This window comes from Pristiophorus japonicus, chromosome 16 (genome assembly GCF_044704955.1).
Source record: "Pristiophorus japonicus isolate sPriJap1 chromosome 16, sPriJap1.hap1, whole genome shotgun sequence".
Classification (NCBI taxonomy): Eukaryota; Metazoa; Chordata; class Chondrichthyes; family Pristiophoridae; genus Pristiophorus; species Pristiophorus japonicus.
In genome coordinates, this window is record NC_091992.1 from 63,965,132 (window position 1) to 63,978,550 (window position 13,419).

The following is a 13,419-nucleotide window of genomic DNA, read 5'->3' on the forward strand; positions in this document are numbered from 1 at the left end:
CTTTTTCTACCTCGTGCAGGGCTGGGGTTTTACCGAGGTGGTGGCGGGTAGCATGCTGCGGGATGGAGTCAAAGGCTTTTTATGTGGTACCTTATCGAATGCCTCTGGAAATCCAAATACACCACTTCCACTGGTTCCCCTTTATCCACCCTGCTCGTAACGAACTCCTCAAAGAACTCCAGCAAATTTGTGAAACATGATTTCCCTTTCATAAAACCAAGCTGACTCTGCTTGATTGAATCATGCTTTTCCAAATGTCCTGCTACTGCTTCCTTAATAATGTCCTCCAGCATTTTCCCAACGACAGATGTTAAGCTAACTGCTCTATAGTTTCCGGCTTTCTGTCTGCCTCCTTTTCTTAAATAGGGGTATTACATTTGCGGTTTTCCAGTCTGCTGGGACCTCCCCAGAATCCAGCGAATTTTGGTCGATTACAACCAATGCATCCACTATCTCTGCAGCCACTTCTTTTAAGACCCAAGGATGTAAGCCATCAGGTCCAGGGAACTTGTCTGCCTTTAGTGCCATTATTTTACCGAGTACTACTTCATTAGTGATAGTGATTGTATTAAGTTCCTCCCTCCCTATAGCCCTTTAATTATCCACTATTGGGATGTTTTTAGTGTCTTCTACGATGAAGATCGATACAAAATATTTGTTCAATGTCTCTGCTATTTCCCTGTTCTTCATTATTAATTCCCCAGTCTCATCCTGTAGGGGACCAACATTTACTTTAGCCCCTCTTTTCCTTTTTATCTACCTGTTTTTATATTTCGTGCTAGTTTACTTTCATAATCTATCTTACCTCCCTTTATCACTTTTTTAGTCGTTCTTTGCTGGCTTTTAAAAGTTTCCCAAACCTCTGGCCTCCCACTAGTCTTGGCCACATTGTATGCCCTTGTTTTCAATTTGAAACCATCCCTCATTTCCTTAGTTAGCCACGGATGGTTATCCCTTCTTAGTCTTTCCTTCTAATTGGGATATATTTTTGTTGCGAGTTATGAAATATCTCCTTAAATGTCTGCCACTGCTCATCAACTGTCCCATACTCTCATCTATTTTCCCAGTCCACTTTGGTGGGGGGAAGAACCGGTAAAGAGGGGCTGCCTGTTAAATGAGATTTAAGCCCCGTCTGCCTGTTTAGTTGAAGGACCCTTTTGAAGAGTAGAGTTCTCTCAGTGTATCAGCCAATATTCCTCCCACGACCACCATGCTAAACATCGTGTTTGCTGCTTGCGTATCTTTCTGTGCACAAATTGGCTGCAACGTTTGACTGCACAACAGCAATGGCACGTCAAAAATTAATTCGTTGGCTGCGAAGCACTTTGGGACATCCTGTGAACACGAGGCGGCATTACATCAAATGTAATCACAGAAACATAGAAATTTACAGCACGGAAGGAGGCCATTTCGGCCCATCGTGTCCATGCCGGCCGACCAAGAGCTATCCAGCCTAGTGGCAGATGCCTGTGCGTGAGTTCTTTTAACGTGGGGTGGCCGTTGCACACCGGCAACTACACAAGCTTAGCTGAGCAAGGTCTTGGTCCAGTGGCAAGGGGCTCCAAGACAACTGGAGACCAGGCACTGCTGTATAAGCCTAACTGCCTACGGCGAGGTGTTGGCCGCAAGCTCGGCGCCGATTAGCGCCACTGATGGTAAACGGCCGGAGGCTTGGTTGGGGGACAGACAACGGGAAGATCAGCTGTCCACTGGGGTTCCCAGGGATGTTTTGGAGAGTTTCTTCCAAGATTAAAAATTTCCCCAAAGGTTTCCAAGTTGTTTTAAAAGTTTAAGAGTTTAAAAGTATTAACGACTAGGGTGGATAAGGGAGAACCAGTGGATGTGGTGTATTTGGATTTCCAGACGGCATTAGATAAGGTGCCACATAAAAAGGTTACTGCACAAGATAAAAGTTCACGGGGTTGCGGGTAATATATTAGCATGGATAGAGGATTGGCTAACTAACAGAAAACAGAGAGTCGGGATAAATGAGTCATTTTCCATTGGCAAACAGGGATCGGTGCTGGGGCCTCAACTATTTACAATCTATATTAATGACTTGGATGAAGGGACCGAGTGTAATGTAGCCAAGTTTGCTGATGATATAAAGATGGGTGGGAAAGCAAATTGTGAGGACACAAGAAATCTGCAAAGGGATATAGTCAGGCTAAGTGAGTGAGCAAAAATTTGGCAGATGGAGTATAATGTGGGAAAATGTGAGGTTATCCACTTTGGCAAAAAAAAATAGAAAAGCAAATTATAATTTAAATGGAGAAAAATTGCAAAGTGCTGCAGTACAGAGCGACCTGGGGATCCTTGTGCATGAATCACAAAAAGTAAGTATGCAGGTACAGCAAGTGATCAGGAAGGCAAATGGAATGTTGGCCTTTATTGCAAGGGGGATAGAGTATAAAAGCAGAGAAGTCCTGCTACAACTGTACAGGGTATTGGTGAGGCCACACCTAGAGTACTGCATACAGTTTTGGTCTCCGTAGTTAAGGAAGGATATACTTGCATTGGAGGCCGTTCAGAGAAGGTTCACTAGGTTGATTCCGGAGATGAGGGGGTTGATACATGAGGAAAGGTTGATTAGGTTGGGCCTCTACTGACTGGAGTTCAAAAGAATGAAAGGTGATCTTATCGGAACATACAAGATAATGAAGGGGCTCGATAAGGTAAATGCAGAGAGGTATTTCCACTCATAGGGGAAACTAAAACTAGGGATATAGTCTCAGAATAAGGGGCCGCCCATTTAAAACTGAGATGAGGAGGAATTTCTTCTCTCACAGGGTTGTAAATCTATGGAATTCTCTGCCCCAGAGAGCTGTGGAGGCTGGGTCATTGAATATATTTAAGGTGGAGATAGACATTTTTGAGTGATAAGGGAATAAAGGGTTATGGGGAGTGGGCAGGGAAGTGGAGCTGAGTCCGTGATCAGATCAGCCATGATCTTATTGGATGGCGGAGCAGGTTCGAGGGGCCAAATGGCCGACTCCTGCTCCTATTTCTTATGTTCTTATGGAACAGGACAAAAATATATGACTAGAAAGGCAGAAAGGGCCAAAAGCAGAGATAACTGGGGATAGGAATGGCAGCTGAGGAAAGATGGCAACATAAAGTATGTACATAACCAAGCAAAATAAATTCTAATTAAACAAGGCAACTAATGTGGAAACAAGACAAAAATAAAAATACATCAGAAACAGGCTGAGAGAGATCGGGGATGCAAAAATAGCTCTAGTGATGAAAATCGCTAAAGACATTAATGTTAAAACATTCCATCAGCATCATGACAGAGGACGTTAAAAAAAAATCAAAGTTGCAGCAGAATTGAAGATAAAAATCATCAAATGTTAAATGTTTTCTTGAAGTATTGATTGGAGAGGTCAGAGATCAGTACTAATTTGATAATCATTGTAAGGTCAGAAGTGGGGATTTTCGCTGATGATTGCACAGTTCCATTCGTAACTCCTCAGATAATGGAGCAGTCCATGCCCGCATGCAGCAAGACCTGGACAACATTCAGGCTTGGGCTTATATGTGGCAAGTAACATTCGCACCACACAAGTGCCAGGCAATGACCATCTCCAACAAGCGAGAGTCTAAGTACCTCTCCCTGATATTCAACGGCATTACCATCGCCGAATCCCCCACCATCAACATCCTGGGGGTCACCATTGACCAGAAACTTAACTGAACCAGCCACATAAATACTGTGGCAACAAGAGCAGGTCAGAGGCTGGGTATTCTACGGCGAGTGTCTCACCTCCTGACTCCCCAAAGCCTTTCCACCATCTACAAGGCACAAGTCAGGAGTGTGATGGAATACTCTCCACTTGCCTGGATGTGTGCAGCTCAAGAAGTTTGACACCATCCAGGACAAAGCAGCCCGCTGATTGGCACCCCATCCACCACCTTCAACATTCACTCCCTCCACCACTGACGCACTGTGGCTGCAGAGTGTACCATCTACACGATGCACTGCAGCAGCAATGTGCCAAGGCTTCTTCGGCAGCACCTCCCAAGCCGCGAGCTCTACCACCATGGGAGCACCATCACCTGCAAATTCCCCGCCAAGTTACACACCATCCTGTGGAAATATATCGCCGTTCCTTCATCGTCGCTGGATCAAATTCCTGGAACTCCTTTCCTAACAGTACTGTTCCTTCACCACAAGGAGAGTCGATGAGGGCTGTGCGTTCGATGTGTGTATGGATTTCAAAAAGGCTTTTGATAAGGTCCCACATGGCAGACTGGTCACGAAAGTAAAAGCCCATGGGATCCAGGGCAAAGTGGCAAGTTGGATCCAAAATTGGCTCAAAGGCAGGAAGCAACGGGTAATGGTTGATGGGTGTTTTTGTGACTGGAAGGCTGTTTCCAGTTGGGTTCCACAGGGTTCAGTACCAGGTCCCTTGCTTTTTGTGATATATATCAATGATCTAGACTTGAATGTAGAGGGTATGATTAAGAAGTTTGCAGATGATACAAAAATTGGCTTTGTGGTTGATAATGAAGAAGAAAGCTATAGACTGCAGAAAGATAGCAATGAACTGGTCCGGTGGGCAGAACAGTGGCAAGCGGAATTCAATCTGGAGAAGTGTGAAGTAATGCATTTGGGGAGGACGAATAAGGCAAAGGAATATACATTAAATGGTAGGGCACTGAGAAGTGTAGAGGAACAAAGGAGCCTTGGAGTGCAGGTCCACAAACCCTTGAAGATAGCAGGCCAGATAGATAAGGCAGTTAAGAAGGCATATGGAATACTTGTATTCTATGCCTCAGCTAATAAATCAAGAGCAGGGAGGTTATGCTTGAACTGTATAAAACACTGGTTAGGCCACAGCTAGAGTACTGTGTGCAGTTTTGGTCACCACATTTGAGGAAAGATGTGATTGCACTAGAGAGGGTACAGAGGAGATTTACGAAAAAGTTGACTGAACTGGAGAATTTCAGCTATGAGGAAAGATTTGATAGGCTGAGTTTGTTTTCTTTGGAACAAAGGTGGCTGAGGGGAGACCTTATGGTGTATAAAATTATGAGGGGCCTGGATAGAGTGGATAGGACGGACCTATTTCCCTTAGCAGAGAGGTCAACAACCAGGGGGCATAGATTTAAGTAACTGATAGGAGGTTTAGAGGGGATTTGAGGGGGAATTTCTTCATCCAGAGGGTGGTGGAGTCTGGAACTCACTGCCTGAAAGGGTGGTAGAGGCAGAAACCCTCAGTACCTGGATGTGCACCTACAGGGCTACGGACCGAGAGCTGGAAAATGGGATTAGGCTGGATAGCTCTTTGTCGGCCGGCGCGGACACGATGGGCCGAAATGGCCTCCTACCGTGCTGTAAATTTCTATGATTTTATGAAGGACAGCAGCGGTTCAAGGCAGTTCACCACAACCTTCTCAAGGGGCAGTTATAGATGGGCAATAAATGCCGGCCTTGCCAACAACGCCCACATCCCAGAACAAATATTTTAAAAAGCCCAGCACATCAAATATTCCAGAGGAGTGAGATATCAGTGTGGCAGGGATTTTTAAAAATTCACTCTTGGAATGTATTGCCCATCCATAACTGACCGAGAAAGTGGTGATGGGCCTTTTTCTTCAATCACTGCAGTTCCTCTAGTGAAGGAATTCCCACAGTGCCACATCGTCAGAGGAGCCACGGGACACCGACATTGAAGTGAACGATACGTTCAGGCCCTGTGGCATGGCAAGGTCGATTCTGAGGGAAATCGGTCTCAAGGTTTCAAAGTGCCACAAACTCACATTTACAAAAATTAAAAGTATAAAACGGGTCTGAACTGGTGGCTTTGGTTCAGAAAACTGTTAGCACCATGTGTTGCTCGAGCATTTCCTAATAGCTGCCACTGATCACCTGGCTTTCTCTCAGACAAGTCACCTCGCCATGTGACCACATCGCCAGCTGTAACCAAAACCAGGTGCACGAATAAAATGCCTGTCGTCAGAGTTTCCATTTTTGAATCCCTTTTGATTTGCAGATCATTAATTCCCATGCTGAAACTACTCAGAATGTGGTTCTATAATCACCAGTCATTTCACACCCTGAATATTACACGTGGGAGATAAGTGGGAGTAACAAGCAAAGTAGCCATTGGTCCTGAAGGCATTATAGAGGGAAAAACCACCATTTTAAAGGGGGTGCATACATAAATCTTCGAAGGTGGCAGAACAAGTTGAGAAGGCTGTTAATAAAGTTTATGGGATCCTTAGTTTTATTAATAGAGGCAGAGAGTATAAAGGAAGGATGTTATGCGAAACATTTATAAATCACTGGTTAGGCCCCAGCTGGAGTAGGGTGTTCAGTTCTGGGCACTGCACTGTAGGAAGGATGGCAAGGGCTTGGAGAGGGTGCAAAGGAGATTTACAGGGGTGAGGGACTTCAGTTATGGGGATAGACTGGAGAAACTGGGGATGTTCTCTTTAGAGCAGAGAAGGTTGAGGAGAGATTTGATAGAGGTGTTCAAAATCATGAAGGATTAGCGCAACATCAGTTAAGAAAATAGAATCCATTATAAGGGGTAGGCTGGAGGAGTACCAAGGCCAGGTGTGGGGAGCGCAGGGGGGTTTGGGGGGGGGGGGGGGGGGGGGGGAGTGCAGAGGGGGCGGGGCAGACAGCGCAGAGGGGGCAAAACATTCTTAGCATGATACCATGAACCAATCAGATTGTTACAAGCAACGTCCTCCCTAAGGTGCGTGATCATGTAACATAGAAAATAGGTGCAGGATTAGGCCATTCGGCCCTTCAAGCCTGCACCACCATTCAATAAGATCATGGCTGATCATGAAACTTCAGTACCCCTTTCCTGCTTTCTCTCCATACCCCTTGATCCCTTTAGCTGCAAGGGCCATATCTAACTCCCTTTTGAATATATCCAACGAACTGGACTCAACAACTTTCTGTGGTAGAAAATTCCAGTTTCACAATTCTCTGAGTGAACAAGTTTCTCCTCATCTCGGTCCTATATGGCTTATCCTTAGACTGTCACCCCTGGTTCTGGACTTCCCCAACATCGGGAACATTCTTCCTGCATCTAACCTGTCCAATTCCGTCAGAATTTTATATGTTTCTATGAGAGCCCCTCTCATTCTTCTAAATTCCAGTGAATATAAAGCCTAGCCGATCCAGTCTTTCTTCATATGTCAGTCTCGCCATCCCGGGAATCAGTCTGGTGAACCTTCGCTGCACTCCCTCAATAGCAAGAATGTTCTTCCTCAGATTAGGGGACCAAAACAGAACACAATACTCAAGGTGTGGTCTCACAAAGGGCCCTGTACAACTGCAGCAACACCTCCCTGCCCCTGTACTCAAATCCTCTTGCTATGAAGGCCAACATGCCATTTGCTTTCTTTACTGCCTGCTATACCTGCATGCCTACTTTCAATGACTGATGTACCATGACACCCAGGTCTTGTTGCACCTCCCCTTTTACTAATCTGTCACCATTCAGATAATAATCTGCCTTCCTGTTTTTGCCACCAAAGTGGATAACCTCACACTTATCCACATTAAACTGCATCTGTCATGCATTTGCCCACTCACCCAACCTGTCCAAGTCACCCTGCAACCTCCTCACAGCCACCCAGCTTAGTGTCATCTGCAAACTTGGCGATATTACATTCAATTCCTTCGTCTAAATCATTAATATACATTGTAAATTGCTGGGGTCCCAGCATTGAACTTTGCGTTACCCCACCAGTCACTGCCTGCCATTCTGAAAAGGAACCATTTATTCCCACTCTGAATACATTACCCCCAATACCATGTGCTTTAATTTTGCACACTAATCTCTTCTGTGGGACCTTGTCAAAAGCCTTTTGAAAGTCCAAATACACCACATCCACTGGTTCTCCCTTATCCACTCTACTAGTTACATCCATAAAAAATTCTAGAAGATTTGTCAAGCATGAATTCCCTTTCATAAATCCATGCTGACTTGGACCAATTCTGTCACTGTTTTCCAAATGCGTTGCTATTACATCTTTAATAATTGATTCCAGCATTTTCCCCACCACCAATGTCAGGCTAACCGGTCTATAATTCCATGTTTTCTCTCTCCCTCCTTTTTTAAAAAGTGGGGTTACATTAGCTACCCTCCAATCCATAGGAACTGATCCTGAGTCCATTAAATGTTGGAAAATGACCACCAATGCATCTACTATTTCTAGGGCCACTTCCTTAAGTGCTCTGGGATGCAGACTATCAGGCCCTGGGGATTTATTGGCCTTCAATCCCATCAATTTCCCCAACATCATTTCCTGACTAATAAGGATTTCCCTCAGTTCCTCCTTCTCGCTAGACCCTCGGTCCCCAAGTATTTTCGGGAGGTCATTTGTGTCTTCCTTAGTGAAGACAGAACCAAAGTATGTGTTCAATTGGTCTGCCATTTCCTTGTTCCCCATTATGAATTCGCCTGATTCTGACTGCAAGGGACCTACATTAGTCTTCACTAATCTTTTTCTCTTCACATATCTATAGAAGTTTTTACATTCAGTTTTTATGTTCCCTGCAAGCTTACTCTCATACTCTATTTCCCGCCTCCGAATTAAACCCTTAGTCCTCCTCTGCTGAATTCTAAATTTCTCCCAGTCCTCAGGTTTGCTGCTTTTTCTGGCCATTTTATATGCCTCTTCCTTGGATTTAACACTATCCCTAATTTCCCTTGTTAGCCCGGTCCCACACAGGCTGCTCACCAGTTGTTGCCGCCCAGTAAAATTAAGCACAAAAAGAAAATGAGTGTTAACACTAGTTACAGGTTCACTGGAACCTAACAATACTGATCAGAGAGAGACACAAAACCTTCAGTATCGATTGATCAGTGAGTTGTTGGAATTTCTGCGCTGCAGACCTTGATCGAAGCTAGTTTTAAAAACACTGGCTTTTAAATCAATGTTTAATGCCAACTGCCTTGGTGAATCGCATCAGTTCTCTGTAATAATGTAATCTGAATTAGTGAGGGTAGTCAGCCTGTCTGAAGCTTACGTTGCTTTGCTTTAAGTCACTAGTATCACAATGCAGTAGCACCGAGACTAACAACTCAAATTCAGGTGCCTCTGCAAAATAAACCAACTCAAGCTGAGCAAAGGCTGTCCTGAAGCGACATTAGTTCCATACCAAGCAGGATTCCTAGCAAAACATGGCAGAGCTCCCAGCATTATCCAAATCACAACCGCTCGTCCTTGAAATGAATTCAATGCCCGATTCATTGGCAATAGGCATACGATATATTTTACTCCTTATGCTGTGCACCACTTTGAGCTGCAGGGAAACACAGCCAATCTGTCCCAAATGTTTACTAAACCTGCCCTGAAACCAGCCGTTAATAACTGCAAAAGGACTTGGGAGATATTTGGCCTACAGTTCATGACCGCCTAACGGCAGCAGGGCCGGGGTTGCATGATGTAAACTGTAGGCCTAAAGACTTGTAGCACCAGCCTGTGCAACCACTGTTCACTAATCAAAAGGCAGCAGGGCTGATCACCGTCAGATGGCCTTGGATTACTATCTGACCGTCGTCCAATTTAACTCACTGCTTTATCATGGATTAAAATGTCTGGCTTCCAATTGCTACTGAATACATTGCCCGAGAGGAAACTACTGCTGGGAATAAAGATCGACCTGGCAGGATAACCAGGAGCTCAAGACATGTAATAGTGTCGGTGGGTCAATTGTTAAACTTATGATTTCACCATTAGTCAATTAGATATTTCATTTTAATCGTAACACTAGTTTAATGGTATGATAGCATAATTTGTACATCATGTATTTTGATTTTACGAGGAAGGGACAAGACACTGCCAAGGTTGAAAACAATAAAGAGCAGAATCAGTGATTATGTGATCATAGAACCATAGAAATTTACAGCACGCAAGGAGGCCATTTTGGCTCATCGTGTCCATGCCGGCCGACAAAGTGCTATTTAGCCTAACCCCACTTTCCAGCTTTTGGTCCGTAGCCCTGTAGGTTACGGCATTTCAGGTGCACATCCAAGTAGTTTTTAAAATGTGGTGAGGGTTTCTGCCTCTACCACCCTTTCAGGCAGTGAGTTCCAGACCCCCACCACCCTCTGGGTGAAGACATAGCCCCTCAAATCCCCTCTAAATCTTCTACCAATTACTTTAAATTTATGCCCCCTGGTTGTTGGCCCCTCTGCTAAGGGAAATAGGTCCTTACTATCCACTCTATCTGGAGCCCCATAATTTTATACACCTCAATGTGTCCCCTCAGCCTCCTCTGCTCCAAAGAAAACAGACCCAGCCTATCGAACCTTTTCTCATAGCCAAAATTCTCCAGTCCAGACAATATCTTCGTAAATCTCCTCTGCACCCTCTCCAGTGCAATCACATTATTCCTGTAATGTGGTGACCAGAACTGCACACAGTACTCCAGCTGCGGCCTAACCAGTGTTTTGTACAGTTCAATCATAACCTTCCTGCTCTTGTATTCTATGCCTCAGCTAATAAAGGCAAGTATTCCAAATGCCTTTTTAACCATCTTATCTACCTGGCCTGCTACTTTCAGGAATCTGTGGACATGCACTCCAAGGTCCCTTTGTTCCTCTACACTTCTCAATGTCCTATCATTTAATGTGTGTTTCCTTGCCTTGTTAGCCCTCCCCAAATGCATTACCTCACACTTTTCTGGATTGAATTCCATTTGCCGCTGTTCTGCCCACCTGACCAGTTCATTGATGATGTCTTCCTGCAGTCCGCAGTTTTCTTCTTCATTATCAACCACACAGTCAATTTTTGTATCATCTACAAATTTCTTAATCATACGCCCTACATTCAAGTCTAGATCATTGATATATACCACAAAAAGCAAGGGACCCAGCACTGAGCCCGGAAGAACCCCAATGGAAACATCCTTCCAGTCACAAAAACACCCATCAACCATTACCCTTTGCTTCCTGCCTCCGAGCCAATTTTGGACCCAACTTGACACTTTTCCTTGGATCCCATGGGCTTTTACTTTCATGACCAGTTTGCCATGTGGGACCTTATCAAAAGCCTTGCTAAAATCCATATACACTATATCAAATGCACTACCCTCATTGGCCCTCCATGTTACCTCCTGAAAAAATTCAATCAAGTTAGTCAGACATGACCTGCCCTTAAGAAATCTATGCTGACTGTCCCCGATTAATCCGGATCTTTCTAAATAAAGATTTATTCTGTCCCTTTAGAATTTTCTTCAATAATTTTCCCACCACCGAGGTTAGGCCGACTGGCCTGTAATCACTCGGTCTCTCCCTTTTTAAACAAAGGTACAATGTTAGCAGTCCTCCAGCGACCTGACCTGTAGCCAGAGAGGATTGGAAAATGGTGGTCAGAGCCTCTGCTATTTCCTCTTATAGCCTGGGATACATTTCATCCAGCCCTGGGGATTTATCCACTTTCAAAGCTGCTAAATCTCTTAATACTTCCTCTCTCACTATGTTTGTTTCATCTAATATTTCACACTCCTCCCCCCCGATTGCAAAGTCTGCATCGCCCCTCTCTCCTGTGTGAAACCAGACGCAAAGCATTCATTAAGAACCATGTCCACTTCTTCTGCCTCCACACGCAGATTACCTTTAAGGTCTCCAGTAGGCCCTACTCTTTCTTTAGTTATCCTCTTGCTCCGAATGTATTTATAAAACATCTTTGGTTTCTCCTTACCAAAATGTTTTCATGCTCTCTCTTTGCTTTCCTAATTTCCTTTTTAACTTTCTGCAGTATTGAGCCCTCAGCATCTGTCATAAGCTTCCATTTTTTTCTTTATCCTAGCCTCGACATTCAGGGGGCTCTAGATTTGTTAGTTTCACCCTTTTTCTTTAAGGGAACATACTTGCTCTGAACCCTCCGGATCTCCTGCTTGATGCCTCCCACTGTTCTGACACTGATTTACCTTCAAGTAGCCGTTTCCAATCCACCTTGGCTAAATCACCCCTCAGCTTAGCAAAATTGGCTTTCCCCCAATTGAGAACCTTTATTCCTGGTCTATCTTTGTCTTTTTCCATAACTACCCTAAATCTAATTGAATAATGATCACTAGCACCAAAATACCTAATATACACCAATATAGCACTGATATCCCTTGCACCTGCCCAGCTTCATTCCCGAAAACTAAGTCCAGAACCACCCCCTCCCTCCCTTGTTGGGCTTGCTTCATACTGGCTAAAAATGTTCTCCTGAATGCATTTTAGAAATTCTGCGCCCTCGATACCTTTCACACTACTTCTATCCCAGCTATTAGGGTAGTTGAAATCCCCTATTACTGCCCTGTAGTTTTTGCACTTCAGAAATTTGCCTACAAATTTGCTTTTCTATCTCCTTCTGACTGTTTGCGGGGGTCAAAGTAGACTCCCAGCAGTGTGATCGCCCCTTTTTTGTTCTTCATTTCAACCCACATGACCTCATTTAATGATCCCTCTAATGTATCATCCCTCCTCACAGCTGTAATAGTTTTGTTAATTACTACTGCAATTCCCCCTCTCTATCCCGTCTGAAAACCCTGTAACCAGGAATGTTGAGCTGCCATACCTGCCCTTCTTTCAGCCATGTGTCAGTAATAATATCATACTCCCACGTGTGTATCTGTGCTCTCAGCTTATCTGCCTTATTCCCTGTACTCCTTGCATTTAAGTATATAACATTTAGCACTGCCGAGCTTCCTTGCTGTCTATTTTCTCTCCGTTTCCTGTGCCTTCCCAATTCACTTGCTAAATTTCTGCTTTCCAATTCTCGACGATGGCAAAGCTTAGTGTTCAAAACCCTAGCGATTCCAGGAGGAAGATACAGCTAAGGGAGGGAACCAGACTGGAGAATGAGTTAGTGCAAAAAGCTGCAGAGAGGCTCGACATCAGCACGGTGAAGAATTAGAGAGGTGACGAGTATGTGGGAGGGTGGTTTGAAACTTAGAACGAATGAGAAAAAAGTTCAGTGAAGCACTTAACATGGTATCAGAGAGAGAGAGAGAGAAAGAGGTAGACTAAAGGGACTGCCTGTTTGGTACAAATTCAATGTCCAAATAAGCTTTCTTCTGGACTTTTGATCCACTAAGTGCTGTTTGAGCATTATACTTTATATTGAAGATGACAACAGCAGTGTGACCTTCATGGATTTTACACACAGTATGGTGACCTGTTAACTCTGGTTAGTGAGCCAGCGAAGCACATCTCCAGCAGGCTGACAGATAGTGAAAGGCAGCATTCACAGGCTTCATACCTTCCAAGATGTCTGGGAGTCGAGAGAGTCAACAATAAGGAACAGATACAGGAGAGATATTAGAGACAAAAACACAAATTAACAATACAAGAGATTGTAATTAAAACATCACATTTGCTTTTTCAGGCTCTTGTTTAATCCATTTCCTATCTAAAGGCTGTAGAACATAGTCTTACCTTTATTAGGTTCTTT

General features: G+C 44.1%; 1 protein-coding gene across 1 annotated transcript in view; it reads left to right on the top strand.

Moving 5' to 3' along the window:
- Window positions 1-12,750: 12,750 nt before the first annotated feature.
- Window positions 12,751-13,419, top strand: part of prkrip1 (PRKR interacting protein 1) — a 21,125-nt gene continuing 20,456 nt past the window's right edge. Inside the window, exon 1 of the mRNA XM_070856813.1 lies at window positions 12,751-12,870. Within this exon, the coding sequence (XP_070712914.1) occupies window positions 12,751-12,870 (120 nt within the window). The remainder of the gene's footprint in view (window positions 12,871-13,419) is intronic.